Here is a 20,519-nt window from a genome sequence, read left to right on the forward strand (position 1 = left end):
GATATTTTAAGGTTAATTTACTTGATTATAACCTATAACCTTTTATAAGTCATTTTATTTTTCACAAGTGTCCATTGTGGTGTCTTTACTGATGTTTATCCATAGAACCAAGAGAAGTATATTTATAATAGATATTTTACTTTATACTGTTCTCATGAAGCAGTTTAGAAAATAAGTAATACTGTAATATTTTGCAGGATTTCACAGCAACCTCAATTTTAAAAGCAAAAATATCTGTGTCAAAGAATATTTCTTATTGTTAAAATTAAAATGTGAGAAGAGATATAAAGGTACAAATCTAAAAAAAAAAATTTATGACAAGCAATGAAAGAGCTGGGAGTTTATGTTGAATTTTTATTTAGCGAATTAAGTCTAGGTTGAGATAATGATTATAAGAATTAAAGTCTCAACGTTTTGAAGGAATAATAAAAATATTAATTTAGTGGTAGTGGACTGGGACTAAATCCCCAGAGTACGCCAATAAAAACCAGGAGAATGGAGCAGGGGGCATAGTTTGGCAATGTAGATAGTTATAGGTATGTTGACTTTTTTCCCACTTTTTTCAAGAATATTAATAAATATATTTCTTAAGTTTTACACTTTAAAGTTACAATTTTTAAGACAGTTTTAAGAAATGTATTAAGCTTACTTAGTACAGTAAACTTTTTAAGAATGTAAAAGAAACTTTCAAAGTGATTTTATTATAAAGGTCTTATATGTAAGCATATATATTCATTTTGAAGCATGGATCTTACAAGTATTTAAAGCCACTGTAAACTGTGAGTACACAATAATTTGTCAGGTTTCCAGGAGTTTTCAATATTATGAAAATATTAAGGGGCAAATGATAAACTTACTGCAGACATTTTGTTCTTTCAGCTGCTTTTCTAACCCAAACTGTGTGTCTTGATGACACAACAGTAAAGTTTGAAATATGGGATACAGCTGGTCAAGAGCGATACCATAGCCTAGCACCAATGTACTACAGAGGAGCACAAGCAGCCATAGTTGTGTATGATATCACAAATGAGGTAAGTAGAGATACATAATATAATGGAACTAGTTTGACTATTTTTGATATTCATAATTTTGATTAGAGAAAAGATCTTTAAAAATTGTTTTGATAGCCAACCATGACATTTCTGCCAAAAACTTTTGAATTAGAAAAGCTGATTTTTTTTTAAAAAAAAAAAAGATAAAAGTGTCTTAAATAATACAGTAAGCCTAAGAATTTCTTTCCCAGAGTCACATTGGACAGTCTTAAAAGCCTTGTCTCACAAAGACTCTCCCTAGACATTTTTTGATCCTGTGCCTCAAAATAACTGTTTTTTTGTTTCCCAGGAGTCTTTTGCCAGAGCCAAAAATTGGGTTAAAGAACTTCAGAGGCAAGCCAGTCCTAACATTGTAATAGCTTTATCAGGAAACAAGGCTGACCTTGCAAATAAAAGAGCTGTTGATTTCCAGGTATGTTAAATATAACTTTTATTTCAAGGCACATATTTATTGTAAATATTTCTTCTGTATACACACTTGAATTACAGTTATTATAATTTTTTTTAATTATGGACATTTTGTTTATTGTTACTATTTTTTTATTTTTTATCTTTATTGATTTTAGAGAAAAAGGAAGGGAGAGGGAGAGAGATAGAACATCGGTGAGAGAGAACATTGATTGGCCGCCTCCCGCATGCCCTTACTGGGGATTTGACCCACAACCTGGACATGTGCCCTGACCAGGAATTGAACCGGCAACCTCTTGGTGCATGGTTGATGCTCAATCACTGAGCCATACTGGCTAGGCTACAGTAGTTATAATTTTAAAACCATGCAAATAATAGAAAGTAAAATGTATTAAACAAATGTGGTGTACTGTATGTAATAAAATGCTTCTCATGATAAACCTTAATTTTTTTTTTTTTTATCCTCACCCGAGGACATTTTTCCATTTTTTTACTCAGAAAGAGCGGGAAGGAGAGAGAGGAAGAGAGAGAAACATCGATGTGAAAGGGACACATCTAGTGGCTGCCACCCACACGATCCAACCAGGGCCGGGGACAAACTGCAGCCAAGGTACATGCCCTTAGCGGGAACCGAACCCGGGTCTCTGTGGACCACAGGCTGACACTCTAACCGCTGAGCCAAACCGGCCAGGGCATAAACCTTAATTTTTAAGTATATTTACGTAATTGTAATATATCAACACACATATGCATACCCATATATACCTACACATTTGTGGTACACATAACCTGCACTCATGTCCTTCTAAAAAGGACCTTCAAAAATAAAGGCTCAAAAAATCCATTTTGTATGTTATCTGATATAGCTATTTGAGAATGGTCCCTGCTATAAAATAAAGTACAGTTTTTGAAAATAAAGCAAATGTCTTTATTAGACATTTTAAAACTTCTGTTCTTTTATTCCTCAGCTTCTCTACCAGAGAATTTTGGTTGTGGCCATTATATGTACAGTATCAGTGATGGAAATTTATTTATTTATTTTTATCATGTTGTATATGGAGAAAGGGAAGTAATAGTTCTTACACTATTAGATATAAAGCCGAGCATGCGCAATTCATTTGATTCTGGTGACAACCATGTGAGGTATGGTAACATCTATTACTTGAAGATAGTTACCTCCCCAGTATGAGTGGTAGAGCTCTTACAATCAAAAGTGTCTCTGTCGCATTACAGTTCAAAGGAACCTTATATACCTCATTTTTACTTTGTCAAATGGGAAAGATAATTGGTTGCTCTTAAAAGCTGTGAGGATCAGAGTCAGTAACACCTGTAAACTATAAAGCATGACAAAAAGGTAGAGTAGTAATACAGTTTTCAAAGGAATGATTCATGATATATTCAAAATTAAAATGTTGCTTATAGGAAGTCTTTTAGAAAAATATGAGCGTGCCATTTAGTGGTTGAAGCCAGTATTATATATTTGGTTTTCCTTTGACTATTGCAGATAAGGAGCATACGTAAAATATGCCATTGAGATCAAAGAAAGTTTTGTATTTAGAATAGGATAAAAATTTTCCCCTTCTGGAATGCAGATTTGAAGGACTTTATTTTACTTATTTGTTTATTTAATCATCACCAGAAGACATGCTTATTGATTATGCAGAGGGAGGAAGAAAGAGAGAAAAACACCAATCACTTGCTTCCTGTATGTGCCCTGGCTGGGGATCAAACTCACAACCTAGGTATGTGCCCTGACCAGGAATCAAATCTGCAGCCTTTTGATGTGTAGGACGATGCTCTAATCAACTGAGCCACACTGGGCAGGGCTAGAAAGCAGATTTAGTATTAGACCAGATTAATCAGGCTGGGTAGGTAGTGCAAGAAGTTAAGGCAATAAGAAAATTACACAATGCTCTTACCTTTGTTTTACTCATAGGTAATTAAGTTGGAGTCATAATAATGAAGCCTCTTTTTTTAACAACAAAAATAATGCAGGTATAGTATATGCAAAGGATATATCTTACTATATTTGTTCTATAAACAGGAAGCACAGTCCTATGCAGATGACAACAGTTTATTATTCATGGAGACATCAGCTAAAACATCAATGAATGTAAATGAAATATTCATGGCAATAGGTAAGATTAACTTTTTTTAAACTATAAATATAGGCAAAATAAGTTACACTGGGTCAACTTTATTTTGACTCTTATTTTTAGAGGGGGCAGAACAGGGCAGGGGAGAGAGAGAGAGAAACATTGATGTAAGAGTGTAATATCAGTCGGCTGCCTCCTGCATGCCCCCTCCTGGGGATCGAGCCTGAAAACCAGGCATGTGCCTGACCAGGAATCAAACTGGCAACCTTTTTAGTGCATTGGGATGACACCCAAGCAACTGAGCCAGACTGGCCAAGGCTAGTTTGATTTTTATAAAATTTCTTGGATTTTCTTTCTTTTTTTGTTTTTTAAAGATTCTGTAACTGTTTTAGATCCTTTTGACTAAGCATTCATTACTTTGTAATGTTGTTAAATTTGAGAGATTATTTTACCTATTAGGTTGTAATACTTGTAGTTTAGTTTCTTCTCGGTTGAAAGCCTGGACTTTGAGCTGATAGTTCAAGCAGAATGCTTTCCTAAAGATTTCACTGAGAAATTTGAGTAAACGTGTGTTTTTCTATTAGGGTATACTTTTTATATAAAAGGTAATAAACTTAGAGCCATATTCTTTTAATGCAAATATTATAATAGAGAAAGTTTCAAAGCATGAATTACCACAGTGGTCATTCGATCCTCTGTAGCACTCTTACCTTTCCTGTAAGGTTCTTTTAACTGATGATAATTGCTAGTTGACCGTTGCTGATTACAGGTAATGAAGTTGGAATAGTTAGTAATAAAAAGGAAGTTTCCTTTTGTCTACAACAAAAATAAAAGTATTTATTGACCCTAACCTTCTTCCATTAGTTTTTTTCTTTTTTCTTTTTTTTCCCCTCGTTAATCCTCACCCAAGGATATTTTTTCCATTGATTTTTAGAGAGACTGGAAGGAAGGAGGGAGAGGGGGAGAAAGAGAAACTTTGATATGAGAGAGATTGATTGATTGCCTCCTGCACGTGCCTCAGTCGGGGCCAAGGATCAAACCTGCAACCCAGGTACATGCCCTTGACTGGACTGATACTCTGACCACCAAATCACACCAGCCAGGGCTCCTTCCATTAATTTTAAATTTAAGATGCAGATTCTATGGCAATAGTCTATCTAGGTGGCTTTCACAGTTTTCTGCCTCCACATTATTCATGTGCAAGAGCTCTTCATGTCCCATAACATCTTTTATTAAACAACAGTGACAATTAACTGGATGTCTACATTCCTATCCCCAAATAAATATACTTTTATATTGAAGTCATACAGATTAACCAATTACGAGCTTATTTAGAAGCTAAAGAAAACTCAGTGAAAGTTGCAAGTACTGTCATAATATCTTTCACTAGGTGAGAGTATAATGGTGGCTCATTTAGGAAAAAACTTGCCTGTTGTGTAAAATATTTTCCTGAGAAAACTCAGGCTTGCAGTTATGAGGGAAATGCTAACATAATTGTGAAGGATTGTGTGGCAGAGTGCTCTTTTTACAAATGGGACGATGACATCCAGTACCACATATGAAAAGTTAAAAGGAAACGAAATAATAGGTTCCTCAAGTCAGGCTGAACTTTAAAACTTTCTGATGGTATTAAGAGTACCAGATGGACTTTATTTAATTTATATTTTTTATTCACATGTACTAGTAAGGTCATTTTTCCAGTCAGAAAGTAGCCTACATACTAAAACTTTTGATTATTTTTCCGAAATTAGAATTTTCTTTCCTTGAAAGAAATGAAAGGCCTTTTCTTTTACCAGATTATAACTTAAATCACACAATGCACTCACATTTTTACTTTTGATGACTTCCCAAATGGAGTGCACTTTAATCGTGGGAGAGTCTACAATAAATTTATCATTTGCTTTTAATTTTATAAGGTCTTCATTAACTTGATCTAGGATTTTTAGATCAAGTTAATGCTAATCCTAATCAATTTAGGGACAAAGTGGTAAGCTATAGTTATCCATACAAAACAGATAGTACCAGTTTCACTTTAATAACAGGAGACTTTTTTTTGAGATCCCAAAAGTGTGTTTTAATTTATCATCACTAAAAATTAACCAATAGAAGCTGAAAGTTTATTACAGTTGATTTCCTTCAGCCTCCTGATTTCACTAATATCTAATTACATGGAGCTTTTGGAGAAGTATGCTAAAGTGAGAAATGGTCACTCACTCCAAAACCTAAGTTGGTATTCATTATAATAAAGTTTATAATGCTAGCTTACTCTTTGTCCAGTGAGACTTTGTGAATACAGCTGACTGGAAATTTACCATTTTGTTACCATTAACACTACCATCTGTTGAACAGTTCTAGAGAAGTGGCCCAAGGTGATGGCTTTTCTTTCCAAACCTCATTGCTCCTGGCTCCCAGATCTATTGCCCAGCCCAGCATCTAGAATTCTAAAGATTATTAATGCTAATGTGCACTATTACAATAAATAAAGGACATTCCGATTTTGAAGTAGAGCATGTTTAACTTTTGTGTAAACTTAGCTAAAGCTAAGGTTAAGTTAGAGTCTTGCCTTAGTATTCTATCCCCAAGGTTGATAGAAACCATTGTGTCTATCTACCCTTACAATCTGTACTCTTAGAGATGTTTAACATTTAATAAATCCAGCACATCAAGGATCTTCAGAATCCAAGCAGACGATATCTACTCAGTAGGAGCGGTGCTCCAGAGAACATTAGTTGTACCGAGCTTAGCAGAGCTAAAGCCGTAACTACTGGTTCAAGGGCTTTATTCGAATGTGGCAAGCCATGCTCATCTGACTCAAAATTGGAAAATAAATTTTTCAGAGCCTCAGGAACAATCTCACTTATATTAAGTAGTTACTGGTGAGTGAGATTAGTGTTCTTATTCAGTTATATGAGAGGAAAATGGTAGATATTTGAAAGGTAAAATCTGTGTAAGCCAAGAAGAAAATAGGAGATGTGATCTGTCATAATTTGGTAATAATTAGGTTTCACAGTAGAGGACAAGTTCTGCTTTGTGATGGTAATGGTATCTGTTTATATCCCAACTTGTTCCAAAAAGTGCTTGTGGTACCAGAGAACATTGATATAAGCTGAGATTCTTTATGAACATATTGCCTGGCCATCATTTTTAACTTAGATTTTCTTTAAATAATAGAAGTGTTAATGATTATGAAATAAAGTACAGCTTTTCTGGTATTGTTAAGTGAATCTATATAAAGAATTTAATATTGCTCTGGTCAAGTTAAATTTTAATTGTGTGTCAGCAACTGATCCCCATTTTACTCTTCCATCAACTCATTAAACTTCCTCAAGACAGTGACCAATGTTTTGATATTTAATGGATGCTCAATAAACATTTTAAAAGAATGGACATGTGATTATGTGATACGCTGGGATAACCTAACTGGAAAGGCAGATTATAAGTAAGCAGATGTAAGTAATTCTTAAACAGTATGCATATTCTGATTGTGTTTATTTTATTTTAATACTTTATCTCTCAGCTAAAAAGTTGCCAAAGAATGAACCACAGAATCCAGGAGCAAATTCTACCAGGGGAAGAGGAGTAGACCTTGCTGAACCCACGCAGCCAACCAGGAGTCAGTGTTGTAGTAACTAAACCTCCAGTTTGATCTAGCTGGAATAGTCTTCTGCTTCCTAAATGTTAATAACCATGGAATTGGAGCATTTAACCAGCTCAGTATGACTTCCAAAAAGAAGAGACTTATGATAGAGTCAAGTTTCTAATACAGAATTATTTTGAGTGTTTTGAACTTAATTTTTAATAACATGCATGTGACCCTCTGACTAATGTTTCAGCAGTAGACGGGGAAGTGAGAGCTGGGTGCACTTGTTTCCTCAGAAGGTTAGGGGGAATCATTTCTCATCACCAGGGATATAGACAAGTGACTATCTGAATCCACAGTTAACCAGCCAGTTCTAAGAAAACAATTTTGAACTTAATTTGAGCCTTTCAGAAACATTCTTTTTTTAGAAGAAGGTTCTAAAGATATTTATGCTTAGCTATAGTATTTAGGCATCCGGTAATTTCTCTTAGTATTCATATTTAAAGTGTACATTCCACATGATAGCAAATTAGCTACAAGAAAACAGTCCCACATCTTGGGGAGGAGGGCGGGGTAGAGGGGGATGAACTTGAGTGGCATCTGAATTGTAGCCAGTCCTGTTATTTTTAAAATGGGGTTTAAAAAAAATCAAATGTAACCCCGTTTTGTTTTAGAAATATGAAAACTGATAAATGCGTCTTAATGGGTAGTGTTTCCTTCAAACACGTGAGCTCTTCAACAAACATGAAACAAACCAGGTGTCTGTTATTTCTATTTAATCACTGCAGGCCATTATATTGGTTTTGTTTGGGGGCATAGAGGGGGCTTTTGTTCCCTTTAGCCATAATATAGTCAATGCACTAACAATTATGTACATTCAAACTTGATTATTTTAAATTCGATCTTCAGCTGTACTGTAAATAGGGTACTGCATTGTAGTCTTCATATGTTTATTACTTTTCTGTAATATTTAAGAGTTGCTTAAAAGTATACAAAATGTACAGTTACTAAAACAGCTAATTTCTTCGTTCTCACTCCCTTTTAAAGGAAGGGGCTTCAATTCCTACATGACTAGAACCATAATCAACAATGTACCAGTAATCTTTAGCCTAAGTATTGAGACATGTTAGTAAAAGTCTTGCAGCTTTGTTTTCCAAAGTTTGTTTTATTTTGATCAGTTCAGTATATTGCACTAATTGTTTAGGTATTTTCATTATATGAAACCTACCATGTGTCAGAGATGATTTAATCTATTTAAGTGTTGAACTGCTACCAGAACGTGTACATTTACAGTAATTCAGAATTAGTAAAGAAAACAGTTCACCAGTGTTTAGTTTTATATTGAGGTGCTCAGGTTGGAATAAAGTGGTACAAAAATCAAGTACTGGTTTTTCTTTTTTGACATGAACAGTGAACATATAATTGGCATTATGTAACTCAAAATCTTCTTTCATATTTTCTTTACCACATGTTTAAAAATGATTTGTTGGTACTAATGTAGTATCCTAATATCTGGTTCATTGAAGAATTCTCTTTATATTTTTGTATTCTGGATAGTCAGAAATTTATCTTTTACTTCAGAAACTGATACTCACTTCCATTGAGAAGTATTACCATAACTGTAATGTTGTCTCTGGAGCCAGCCACTAAAGCAGCATTTACAAGTTCATGGCTGATATACTCAGCTGCACTTTCATAGAAATTCTTGGTGGGTGTTTTTTCTTTTTCACTTGAATCTTTTGGCATACCATCTACATGGATTGGTCCATCATTTTCTTTCTTGTTGCAAGTGTTACAACTAGTCATTTCTGGTAGAGATATTTGTACATTTTTAGGACCACCAGTGAAATATTTAGAATATTTTGAGTCTAACAGTTTTTCTTTTGAATTTGTACTTGACACGCATTCTTCAGATTTATGCTGAAACCATGTGTGGATATTACTTTCTGATTTATTAATGCTTGGTTCACTGATTGAGAAAAACAGAGGATGTTTGGATGGTGAAGATTGTTTTTGGATGCTAGAACAGTATGTTTCTTTATACATTTGAAACATTGTTATTGCCAGTGTAGTGACTTCCTTTTTATCCAGAACTTCCCAGAGTCCATTAGTAGCTAAGATAAGGAATTGGCATAAGTTATCTATAGGGACAGAAATAGTTTGAGGTGCTGGAATAATGAATTTTTTCAGTTTGGGATTTCCATGAAATCCAAGTCCTCTTGTGGTTTTTATTTGCCCTTCTAGGAGCCTGTGGGGTTCATTTGAAGTAATTATTGCTCCATTCTGAAGTATTCTTTCTCTTTCGTTTGTATTTTGCACAGTGTGTTCTTTGGTTAAGCAAAAGCCTTTCCCATTTCTGCATAAGACTGCTTGCACATTACCTAAAAGATTATTAGAAAAAATTGATTCTGGAGATTTAATAACCAATTTATCATAGTATGCTGTTAACTAATAATTCTGTGTTTAATTCTGTGTTCAATGCATAAAGCAGGCCATTTTAAAATATGTGTAATATTCTTATCATTGATAGGATGATTTACAGTAATTCAAATTTCAAACCAAAACACCAGTTTATTCCTAATTTTAAAGCAATTTAGTGTTTAAAATACTGCATTTAGTGTTAAAATAGCTAAAATTACAGACACTGAAAAATCAAATTTTTTATGAAACCACTTCCAAATGTTAACTTATTTTGCAGAGCCAAAAGTTGAACTTTTTTATAACCAACATATATCCCATAGAGCACACATTTTAAAATGTTTAAATAAATGCCTTTTTGTTTAAAAACATAAACTTTGATTTTTTTTTTTTAAGTGAGACTTGATAATTTTGTAACTGATAAAAGTTCAAAACTATACATAAACGTGTCGGTGATGAAAAAAATTAGAATATGACTGTTACTGCCAGTCTTGTTAAGTTCCTGACGTGTGGCTAAAAGGAAATTGAGTCCCTTAGTGCTGTGAGAAAAAATATATATTGTTAATGTAGTAAATGGATAATAGCTAACCAACATGAAATTAAACCCTTTGCTTGAAAACTGAAATCTTAAAAGTTGATTATAGTTTGTTCATGGTTCAGATGAACCTGTTATATGTACATTATTGAAATCTTAAGAAAATAATGCTCTGAACAGATTGAGGGGTGGTTGTATTACCAATAACATTCTTTGGTTTATAAAAAGATTTGTTTGTTAGGAAAATTGATTTTCCCCAAATTTTTAGGAACATAATTGTGTATTCAACCATAAATAATAGTTTGTTCTTGATATGAAATTATTTATAAAATTTATTATTTATAAATTTAAATTATGCCTTGGCTAGTTTGGCTCAGCGGTTACAGCATCGTCCCACGGACCGGAAACTCCCAAGTTCGGTTCTCAATAAGGGCACGTACCTCGGTTGCAGTTTGTCCCTGGCCCCAGTTGAGGTCGTGTGGGTGGCAACCAGTCGATGTGTCTCTCTCACATCCATGTTCTCTCTCTCTTCCTTTCTCCCTCCTGTTCTATCTGAAGATGAATGCAGGAATGTCCTGGGGTGAGGATTTTAAAAAGTATTGCCCTGGCCGGTTTGGCTCAGCGGTTAAAGCGTCGGCCTGCGGTCCTGAGACCCGGGTTCGGTTCCCGCTAAGGGCGCATGTGTCGGTTGCAGTTTGTCCCCGGCCCTGGTCGGTTGTGCAGGTGGCAGCCACTCGTGTGTTCCTTTCACATCGATGTTTCTCTCTCTGTTCCTCTCTCTCCCTCTCACTCTTCCTGAACAAAAAATGGAAAAATGTCCTCGGGTGAGGATAAAAAAATACAAACAAAAAGAAACAAACAAAAAAGTATTTAAATTATTCTGAGATGGGGTTAATGATGTTTGAATATTATAATGTTGAGAATGAAAATTCCTAGAATGCTGAAAATTTACAATATTCTGTTTTCAAACATGGTGCTAAAATCAGAATTTTGTTGCTGCAGGGGTTCAAGGATAATCCCCAATTTTCTTTCTTTTTTTTTTTTTTTTTTTTATCCTCACCCGAGGATATTTTTCCATTTTTTGTACAGATAGAGAGGGAGGGAGAGAGAGGAAGGGAGAGAGAGAGAGAGAAACATCGACGTGAAGGGACACATCGAGTGGCTGCCACCCGCACAACCAACCAGGGCCGGGGACAAACTGCAACCGAAGTACGTGCCCTTAGCGGGAACTGAACCCGGGTCTCTCCGGACCGCAGGCCGATGCTCTAACCGCTGAGCCAAACCGGCCAGGGCCCCAATTTTCTTTTTAATTCTCGCTCAAGGATATGTTTTTAATTGATTTTAGGGAGAGAGAGACATTGATCAGTTGCCTCCAGTATGTGTCCCGACCGGGGATTGAACCTGCATCCTGGGCATGTGCCCTGACCAGGAATTGAACCTGAGACCTTTCAGTGTATGAGACAACGCTCCAGCCTACTGAGCCACACTGTCCAGGAAATTCTCCAATTTTTTAAGTAAAGTAATTTAACTTTCAAGAGGCTGAGGTCCACAATCTAGTATGATTGGATAAAAAGAGCATAACTTAGTAAAGGATTAGTATCAAGTGTCGACTGAGCCTATTTGCTCATTTGCGTATTGGGAATTGTTAAAATATCTGAGTTACTAAATGGGACCATCAGATTAAGATGTATGTGGAAAATGTTATAGAAACCTAAGAAATATATAAATGAAAATCCTAATAGTTGCATGACCTTTTATTGTTTTGTAGTTGGGTTTATTAATATTTTGTATTAACATGTCTTTGCCGCTGGTTATTCTGCTTAGGCTCTGCAGAGGGTAAATGGGGGAAATAGTTCTTTTGCTAATTGTAAATTATTACTGTATTGGGAGGCAGATACACAAATTGGGCTGCAGACTGCTCTAATCACCATACCTTCCTAAAATAAACTGCCTTTTGATGACTGGGATGAATTGAGTGAAATAATGGACAGATACGGGGGGCGGGAGGATATACATATATATAAGATAACTGTATTAGCAAAGCAACATGGAATGATACTGAACATGCCAGCTGGGTAAACAAAACTGTTCTGTAAGGAGGACATAGTCAATACCTCTTTTAAAATAAATTTAAATTTCATTATGTTTGCATATACACACATAAATAGTGCGTGCATAGCTCTGAAAACATGGGGCGTTTCTGGCTCAAAATAGTCAAATCCACTGATTCCTAAATGTTTATTTGTATGTTACAAGTCAAAGCAAAAAAGAAAATACTTTGTTGTTATACTTTATGAATTGAAAATAATTTAATCTGGTTATGTATTTAACAATGAAAGGGTGGTAAACTGGTATTTTGATTTTTGTTGCCTCCGCAGAGAGCTTGATAAACATAGCCATATGCGCTATTTGTTGCGTGCGCGCATGTGTGTGTGCTGGAGAGTAGGAAATGCCATTTTTAGCTGATTTTACTCTTGTATTACTATTTTCTAGAAGAAGGGACATTAAATCCTGGTTGTAGATTTTGCACTATAATTTATTTGCTGTCTGACTTTGAGTTACTTAATTTCTTTGACAAATTATTCATCCTGATAAAAAGAAAGATAGTGCTTTCAGAATAACTCAACATTCTTACCTGTGTGAATGGTGCATGATGGAAAGGGAAAGTGAAGGAGAGGTGCTTGTTATTTCTCAGCTATACATGCATAGCCCAGGAAGTAGAGGGATAAGTAAGATTAGGCCCTGGAAGGGTATTAATGGAACAGATAAGAAAAATTGGGTATGCAGAGTTTGTTTTATTTCTTGGACCTTGGGTTGCATGTGCTGTCATCTGCAAATGAAGTTGTTGAAAGGAGTTGACTATTAAGCTGAAAGTTAGAATAGAATAATGAACAAAAAGCCCCAACAAAGATGGAAAATGGAGATTTTAAAATATCACTGTATGTCCACATGTCTACAAAACTGAAGAAAGAAGCAAGTCATGACAGTATAAAAGGGAGGACAGATTGGCTTTCAAGAAAGGTCCCTGCAACATCTCTTTGGAGGATATGAAAATAAGCAGTGAACTGTGATGAAGATCCTTACACAAAAATTTAATGAATTTGATCATAAGAAAAATTCCTAGATTTAAAGCTAACCAGTTTTCAGTAGCTGGAGAGACTGCTGTTCAGAAAATGTTATCAGAACAAAAATGGGACCGGGTTACTGGAAGAGCGGTATGCTTAAGGACAGTAATCATACAGGGATTAAGAAGAGTTTTGAGATGTTACTTAAGCCTTTTTAAGGTGTCATGCATATTCAGGCAAAGTGTTCCTTCTGTAGAGGACAGTGATGTATCTGCCTCCTGCAATTGTTGGGTTAGCTCCAACTTGTGAAAAGGAAGGGTATTCCTGCAAATTTCAGAGTGACCTGGGAATTCGAAAGGGAATTCTGGATCTGAATGGGCAAGGTCAAGATTTTTTTCAGATAGATCCAGCAAGGCTACTTTTGAAGATAGGAAAGTTTTAAGAAAGAACTGAAGGAAAGAGGAAGAAAACTTAACTAGTTGTAAGAAACGGCAACATACCTAGGATGCATGAGTGCCGTGGGGTAAAAGATGGCTTGTTCAGAGAAACAGACTGGGGAAGTGGAAAGACTTGGGAGCCTGACACACTTGAACTTGAGTCCCAACTTTGTGTCTGTGTGACCTTCATTAAGTCACTTTGTTTACCTGAGTAACAGTTTTCCACCTGCAATGTTTCTTGTCAAGGTTATTGTGAGGATTTAAGAAAGTACTTTTAATTAGTAGACACTTGATAAAGGTTTTCCTTTGTATCCATAAAGATTTTCCTTTTTCTATCCAAAAAAGACTGAGACAAAGCTATATATGTTTTCTATCAGTCCCGTTTATTAAAGAGTTGTAAAAAAGTCTCTTATGAAATAGAATTACAGGCGTAAGGGAATAAGGGAGCAGTTACTTGGGAAATGAAATAGTTATTGGGGAAAGAAAAAGCAATTGAAAAGTAGCATAAAGAAACTAAGGACATACACCTAAAATGGAAGCATAACAGAAATGAATGTAAATTATGTTACGGAAACAACCTGTATCTAGTTATTCTTCAGGACTCGATAACAAGAGGCTGAATTTGCATACGTGGACACTAGGCTTGACTTCTCAAAGGCACGAGAGCCTCACTGATTTGAAGCTAGTTTTCCCTGGACGTTCAGAAGAGCCCTTTGTTCATGTAAGATGTATGTGTATGAAACTCATGTTCACCATTGTACATCTGGAGCCTAGCAGTACTCTTTATACATCAGTCAACTATCTGTCAACTATTTGTTGAATGTGTTCTCAGGATCAAGTTTTTATGTATGTGCGTCTACCACCAACATCCCCCCAAAACAAGGAGGGGAGGGAAAGTAAAGTATGTAGAAAGTCAGTGTTATTTAAGAATATGTTGTCTTTCCTGCATAAAATAAAATGATTCTGGAGTTGAATTAGGTTTTAGGGGGAAAGGGTAGGGCTGGAAATAATTTTAATCGCAAGTTAATAGACCACCATGAGTGAACAAAATGTTTATAAGATCAAATCATAACGGGAAAAAAAAAATTAAATGAGATCTGCAACTACAACATCAGTTATGAATGAAGACAGTAAAGGCAACATAAGAATGAAGATAGCGGCCGGTTTGGCTCAGCGGTTGGAGCGTCGGCCTGCGGTCCAGAGAGACCCAGGTTCAGTTCCCACTAAAAGCACGTACCTCCGTTGCAGTTTGTCCCCAGTGCTGGTAGGTCGTGTGGGTGGCAGCCACTCGATGTGTTTCTTTCACATCGATGTTTCAATCTCTCTCTCCCTCCCACTCTACCTGAACAAAAAATGGAAAAATGTCCTCGGGTGAGGTTAAAAATAAATGAAGATAGCACTGGCCAGTTTGGTTCAGCGGTTAGAGGTTGGCCTGCAGACCAAAGAGTCACAGGTTCAATTCCAGTCAAGGGCACACGTACCTTGGTTGCGGTTTGGTCCCTGGCACTGGTCAGGGTTATGCGGGAGGCAACCAATTGATGTGTCTCTCTCACATCAATGTTTCTCTCTCCCCCTCTCCCTCTCTCTCCCTTTCCCTCCTTCCCACTCTGTCTGAAAATAAATGGAAAAATACCCTTGGGTGAGGATTAAAAAAAAAAATTAAAAGCACATAGAATTTAAATTTAAAAAAAAAGAATGAAGATATACCCTAAAAACAGAAGACAGCTGGTGGTATTCATTTGAAGTAACAGGACTTGAAGTCTAAAGGACATCACTCATCATTCATTATATAGTGATATAACCTTATTTAATACTTTGGTGGGCTACAGTCATCTCATTTATTAAAACATGATTATCCTTACCTCAGAGGTTGTGAAGATTAGACAAAACTTGGTAATCTGGAGAAGAAAAGGGAAGGGGCTTTGCAGTGGCCAACAATGAAGGAACTGTGAATAATAGAAAAGTAGCGAATAAAGCCATGCTTCTCTTCCATCAGGAGTGAGCTCATGGGACAGAAAACGGTCACTAGGAAACATGTCATTTCTGGGGCCTCGTTAAAAGAAATTATTAAGAACAAATGCACAGTCTAGACATAAAGATAGTGGAATTGCAGATACACTAAAGCAAATATTGCAAAGGAGCAGTAATGTGGTGGTCTGGGTCTTCAGCTGACTTCCCACTAAAAACCAAAAGTACCCCAGATGATTTATGTGTCCTTTCAAGTCATATGCGTTGATAAACTATTAAGAAATAAAGAATTCTCAGGCCAAAAGAGGAATGGCTGAATAAATGAGCTTCTAATTTTTACAGGGTTGTGGGACAGAAGACAAAAACCTAGGGCCTGTCCAAGGCAAGGAAGACTAATGGTTCTTCCCAAAACAGCTAGGACCCCAAAGAACCATCCCCTCGCTGAAAAGAATGAACTGAAAATATACATTCCCCTCACCAACACCAAAATTGCCAGGAAAAAAAAAAAAAAAGGACTATTTCACACCAAAGCTGAACAGTGGAAAAAGAAAGGGAACTCCACAAAGAATTTGGACCTGCCAACTTCCATGTACAAGCGTACCTTGTTTTATTGCTCTTCATTGTGCTCCACATATGTTGCATTTTTACAAAGACCTGCACCAGCAGAAAGATTATGACTCACTATATTGCAGTAGTCACTTTATTGTGGTTGAAACCGAACTCAGTTTTTCCAAGATATGCTTGTATTTGTAGTCTGGAAAACCTCACACTGATTGATGATGTGAATAGACAGACATCAGACAGCATTAAATGCATACTCTGGATGACACAGGCCTCAAATGGTTCCCTAAAATATAAATTCTAGGGAATTTCTGCTTCTGGCCAGCAACTGGATTTACCTTTTCATTTGTGTTGAGGTGATGAAACTGAGTCTGAGGACACCAAGACATCTGGAGTTGACCTAGGACAGAATACCACAGAGAAGAGTTGCAGAGAATCCCAAAGATCTGCAGAGAAGCTTCCCCCCATGTTCAGTAGGATACTGATTAAGGTGTACATGAGGAAATCCCCCAACACTAGGGGAAAAAAATTTATTTGAAAAGAATTAAAGAGAATATTACACAGGGCTCACTTAAGGCTGGGAACAATGTCTGCTCCCACCAGTCAGACTGGAAAAACGTAATTCTTGAGTAGTGTGCTTAGGAAGGTCTTGCCTCAGTAGTGAAAAATAACTCAAATTGAGCACTGTTCTGAACCTTTCTGACAAATCATAAAAGCTGTATCTGAGGATCAAACTATTTCTAAGTAACTTCACCTCAAAACAAATCTCAAGAAGATACATACAAAAAAAGTATGTCCACATGCTAACTCCTATAGCCTCTGACTATGATTTTATTTGGGGGAAAAAAAAGTCTGCAAGTGTAATTAAGAGTCTTGAGGTCATCCAAGTAGGGCCTAAATCCAAAGAACAGTATCCTTCTAAGAGACAAGAGGCACACACAAGTAGAAAGCCATGTGAAGATGGATGGAGGCAGAGATTGGAGTTTGCAGCCACAAGCCAAGGAGTCCCCACAGCCACTAGAAGCAGAAAGAGGCAAGCATTTTCCCTTCGAGGCCTCGGAGGAAGCATGGCCTTGCCAACACCTTCACTTTTGGTTTCTGAACTCCAGAACTGAGAGAGAATGAAATTTTGTTGTTTTAAGTTGCCAAGTTTGTGACAATTTGTATGGCAACCCTAGGAAACGAGAACACAAGGCATGCAAATAAGTGGGAAAATACTACCTACAGTAATATTTTTTAAAAAAACAATCAGTTGAAACTAAGAACTGACACAGATGTTGTATTAGTAGGCAAGAATATTAAAAGTTATAACTGCATACTGTATGTTTAAAAAGTTAAATACAGCTCAGCCGGTGTGGCTCAGCAGTTGAGCGTTGACCCATGTACTAAGAGGTTGCTGGTTTGAATCCCTGTCAGGGCACATGCCCAGGTTGTGGACCCGATCCCCAGTAGGGGCATGCAGGAGGCAGCCAATCGATGTTCTCTCTCATCGATGTTTCTATCCCTCTCCCTTCCTCTCTAGATCAATAAAGAAAAAAAAATAAGTACACAAATGGAAGATAATTTTTAAAAATCAAACTTTTAAGATGAAAAATACAATCTTAAAAATTAAAAAAAAAGACATCTGAGAGGCACGCCGGGTCCTGCCCACGTATTTTTCTGGTGGCGGAGCTGCAGATCACCCTGTGCCTGGCAGAATGGAGCTCAAGGCCATGAGCAGATACACCAGCCCAGTGAACCCAGCGGTCTTCCCCCTTCTGACCGTAGTACTGTTGGCCATTGGCATGTTCTTCACCGCCTGGTTCTTCGTTTATGAGGTCACCCCTACCAAGTACACTCAGGTCATCTACAAAGAGCTCCTCATCGCCTTGCTGCCCTCGCTCTTCCTGGGCTTTGGCGTCCTCTTCCTGCTGCTCTGGGTTGGCATCTACCTGTGAGCGAGCTCCCAAGGGTTCCAACCAGGCAGCCTCCCTGAATCCCTGCTTTTGTAAATTAATTTTTTTTACTATTGCTGGAATGGTCCTGCCTGCTGCTCACAATAAAGGCAGATGTGTGCCCTGGCCGGTTTGGCACAGCGGTTAGAGCGTCAGCCTGCGGTACGGAGCAACCTGGGTTTGGTTCCCGCTAAGGGCACGTACCTTGGTTGCAGTTTGTCCCTGGCCCTGGTTAGTTGCGCGGGTGGCAGCCACTCGATGTGTCCCTTTCACGTCGATATTTCTCTCTCTCTCTCTTCCTCTCTCTCCCTCCCACTCTATCTGAACAAATTATCCGAAAATGTCCTCGGGTGAGGATAAAAAAAATAAAAATAAGAAAAAATAAAGGCAGATGTGTGACTGTAAAAAAAAGAAAACATAAATAAAAAATATGGACTTCCGGTCAAGATGGCGGGTAGGTAAACGCGGTATCGCCTCCTCCCACAACCACATCAAAGTTACAACTAAACTACAGAACAACCATCATTCAAAACCGCCTGAAAATCAAGCTGAATGGAAGTCCTACAACTATGGAATTAAAGCAGCAGCCACATCCAGACTGGTAGGAGGGGCGGAGGGGACGGGCTGGTCCCACACCCACGTGTGGCGGATAAAAATCAGGAGGACACCTTGGCTGGGAAGGTCCTTCCTGAGGACTGAGGGGTCCCCGTCCCACACCAGGTGCCCCGCTCAGGGTTCCAGTGCCAGGAAGAGAATCCCCATAACTTCTGGCTGGAAAAACCAGCAGGAACTGAGGCTCAGGGAAGCTGATGCGGCTGGAGCCCCAGGCAGCTCCTTAAAGGGCCCGCGCACGGACTTATCGGACTCTCTCCCTCTAAGCTTGGAGGGAGGCAGCTCGAGGGGCAGCAGAGACATACAGGGAAGAACTGAGCTGTTTGGCACTGGAGCGAGGGCTGGAGAGGGGGCTTTCTCCAGAACAAACGTGCTGTCAGAGGCCTTTGTTCCTTTGGTGAGCCCTTCCCTGGGGCGGCAGACAGAAGCCATATCTGGGACCCCAGCAACCTGGCTCACACTGGTAGCCCCGCCCTGCTGACTCCCTGAGGCCCCGCCCCACCCCACCCAACTTTCAGGCCCACCCAACTTTCAGGCCCACCCAAGCTGTTGCCAGTTGCTTAACCATAGGATTGGCCTGTCTCGGATCCTGCTTCAGGTTTTCCTAAATTCATTCAAACAAGCAGCATCTGGTCTCAGCTAGCCCCATACCCCTCGTTAAGTAATACACAGAAACAAACACAGGGAGGTAGCCAAAATGAGGAGACAAAGAAACAGGTCTCAAATGAAAGACCAGAACAAAACTGCAGGAAAAGAACTAAGTGAAATGGAGATAAGCAACCTAACAGATGCTGAGTTCAAAACACTGCTTATAAGGATGCTCAGTGAACTTAGTGAGAACGTCAGTGAACTTAGTGAGGGCCTCAAGAGCATAAACTGGGACCAGTCAGAAATGAAGGTGGCTTTAACTGAAATAAAGAATAATTTACGCCCGGCCGGTGTGGTTCAGTGGTTGAGCGTCGACCCATGCACCAGGAGGTCGCTGGTTCGATTCCCGGTCAGGGCACATGCCCAGGTTGTGGGCCTGATCCCCAGTGGGAGGCATGCAGGAGGTGGCCAGTCAATGTTCTCTCTCATCGATGTTTCTATCTCTCATCGATGTTTCTATCTCTCTCTCACCCTTCATCTCTCTCTCTCTCAAATCAATAAAGGAAAAATAAAAAAATGAATAAAAAATAAAAGCAATAATTTACACAGATTCAACAGTAGAGTAGGTAAAGCTAAGAAGCAAACCATCTATCTGGAATATAAGGAAGAAAAAGAACAGCAAAAAGAAAAAAGAATTTTAAAAAAATGAGGATAGTGTAAGGAGCCTCTGGGAAAACTTCAAGTGTGCCCACATTCGCATCTTGGGGATGCCAGAAGAAGAGAGAGAACAAGAAATTGAAAACCTATTTGAAACAATAATGGCAGAAAACTTCCAACTTGGTGAAGGAAACAGACATACACATCCAGGAAGCACAGAGAGTCCCAAACAAAATGAACCCCAAGAGGCCCACACCAAGACACATCATCATCAAAATGCAAAAGGTTCAAGACAGAGAGAATCTTAAAAGCAGCAAGAGAAAAGCAGTGAGTTACCTACAAGGGAGTTCCCATAAGACTGTCAGCTGATTTTTCAAAGGAAACTTTGCAGACCAGAGGGGAGTGGCAAGAAATATTCAGGGTGATGAAAAGCAAGAACCTACAACCAAGATTACTCTATCCTGCAAAGCTGTCATTTAGAATTGATGGCCATATAAAGAGTTTCCCAGATAAGAAAAGCTAAAGGAGTTCATCACCACCAAACCATTATTATATGAAATGTTGAAGGGTCTTCTTGAAGAAAAAGATAAAAAATATAAACAAACAAA

The 20,519-nt window shown here is 37.9% G+C and overlaps 3 protein-coding genes and 1 non-coding gene across 25 annotated transcripts in view; 3 read left to right on the forward strand and 1 right to left on the reverse strand.

Moving 5' to 3' along the window:
• Positions 1 to 8,522, forward strand: part of RAB5A (RAB5A, member RAS oncogene family) — a 32,419-nt gene extending 23,897 nt beyond the window's left edge. For 2 of the 6 annotated variants that reach the window (XM_036267589.1, XM_036267591.1), the window contains 4 exons: positions 880 to 1,031; positions 1,342 to 1,464; positions 3,505 to 3,598; positions 7,074 to 8,522. In XM_036267589.1, the coding sequence (XP_036123482.1) occupies positions 880 to 1,031; positions 1,342 to 1,464; positions 3,505 to 3,598; positions 7,074 to 7,189 (485 nt within the window). In that variant the 3' untranslated portion in view covers positions 7,190 to 8,522. Of the gene's footprint in view, positions 1 to 862; positions 1,032 to 1,341; positions 1,465 to 3,504; positions 3,599 to 6,885; positions 7,005 to 7,073 lie in introns of those variants that run through there. The other 4 variants (XR_004960195.1, XM_036267592.1, XM_036267593.1 and 1 more) reach the window with 4 other exon arrangements.
• PP2D1 (protein phosphatase 2C like domain containing 1) overlaps positions 1 to 20,519 on the reverse strand; it is a 42,368-nt gene that overhangs the window by 5,282 nt on the left and 16,567 nt on the right. Inside the window, exons 4-7 of one of the 17 annotated variants that reach the window (XM_036267575.1) lie at positions 16,459 to 16,520; positions 15,454 to 15,537; positions 4,267 to 4,372; positions 3,405 to 3,428 (exon numbers count right to left, since the gene is read on the reverse strand). In XM_036267575.1, the coding sequence (XP_036123468.1) occupies positions 3,412 to 3,428; positions 4,267 to 4,372; positions 15,454 to 15,537; positions 16,459 to 16,520 (269 nt within the window). In that variant the 3' untranslated portion in view covers positions 3,405 to 3,411. Of the gene's footprint in view, positions 1 to 3,404; positions 3,429 to 4,060; positions 4,105 to 4,266; positions 4,373 to 8,609; positions 9,518 to 12,765; positions 12,832 to 15,453; positions 15,538 to 16,160; positions 16,521 to 20,519 lie in introns of those variants that run through there. The other 16 variants (XM_036267574.1, XR_004960193.1, XM_036267579.1 and 13 more) reach the window with 16 other exon arrangements.
• On the forward strand, positions 11,974 to 12,099 carry LOC118633646. The gene has a single exon (XR_004960206.1).
• On the forward strand, positions 17,769 to 18,177 carry LOC118633624 (transmembrane protein 258-like). Its single transcript, XM_036267595.1, has one exon. The coding sequence runs from the start codon at positions 17,818 to 17,820 to the stop codon at positions 18,055 to 18,057; it is 240 nt and encodes a 79-aa protein (XP_036123488.1). The 5' UTR covers positions 17,769 to 17,817; the 3' UTR covers positions 18,058 to 18,177.

This window comes from Molossus molossus, unplaced genomic scaffold (assembly GCF_014108415.1).
Source record: "Molossus molossus isolate mMolMol1 unplaced genomic scaffold, mMolMol1.p scaffold_m16_p_18, whole genome shotgun sequence".
Classification (NCBI taxonomy): domain Eukaryota; kingdom Metazoa; phylum Chordata; class Mammalia; order Chiroptera; family Molossidae; genus Molossus; species Molossus molossus.

What these genes read in the sequence shown, in the direction of transcription:
- LOC118633624 (XM_036267595.1), top strand. Translation starts at nt 17,818, where the DNA reads ATGGAGCTCAAGGCCATGAGCAGATACACCAGCCCAGTGAACCCAGCG.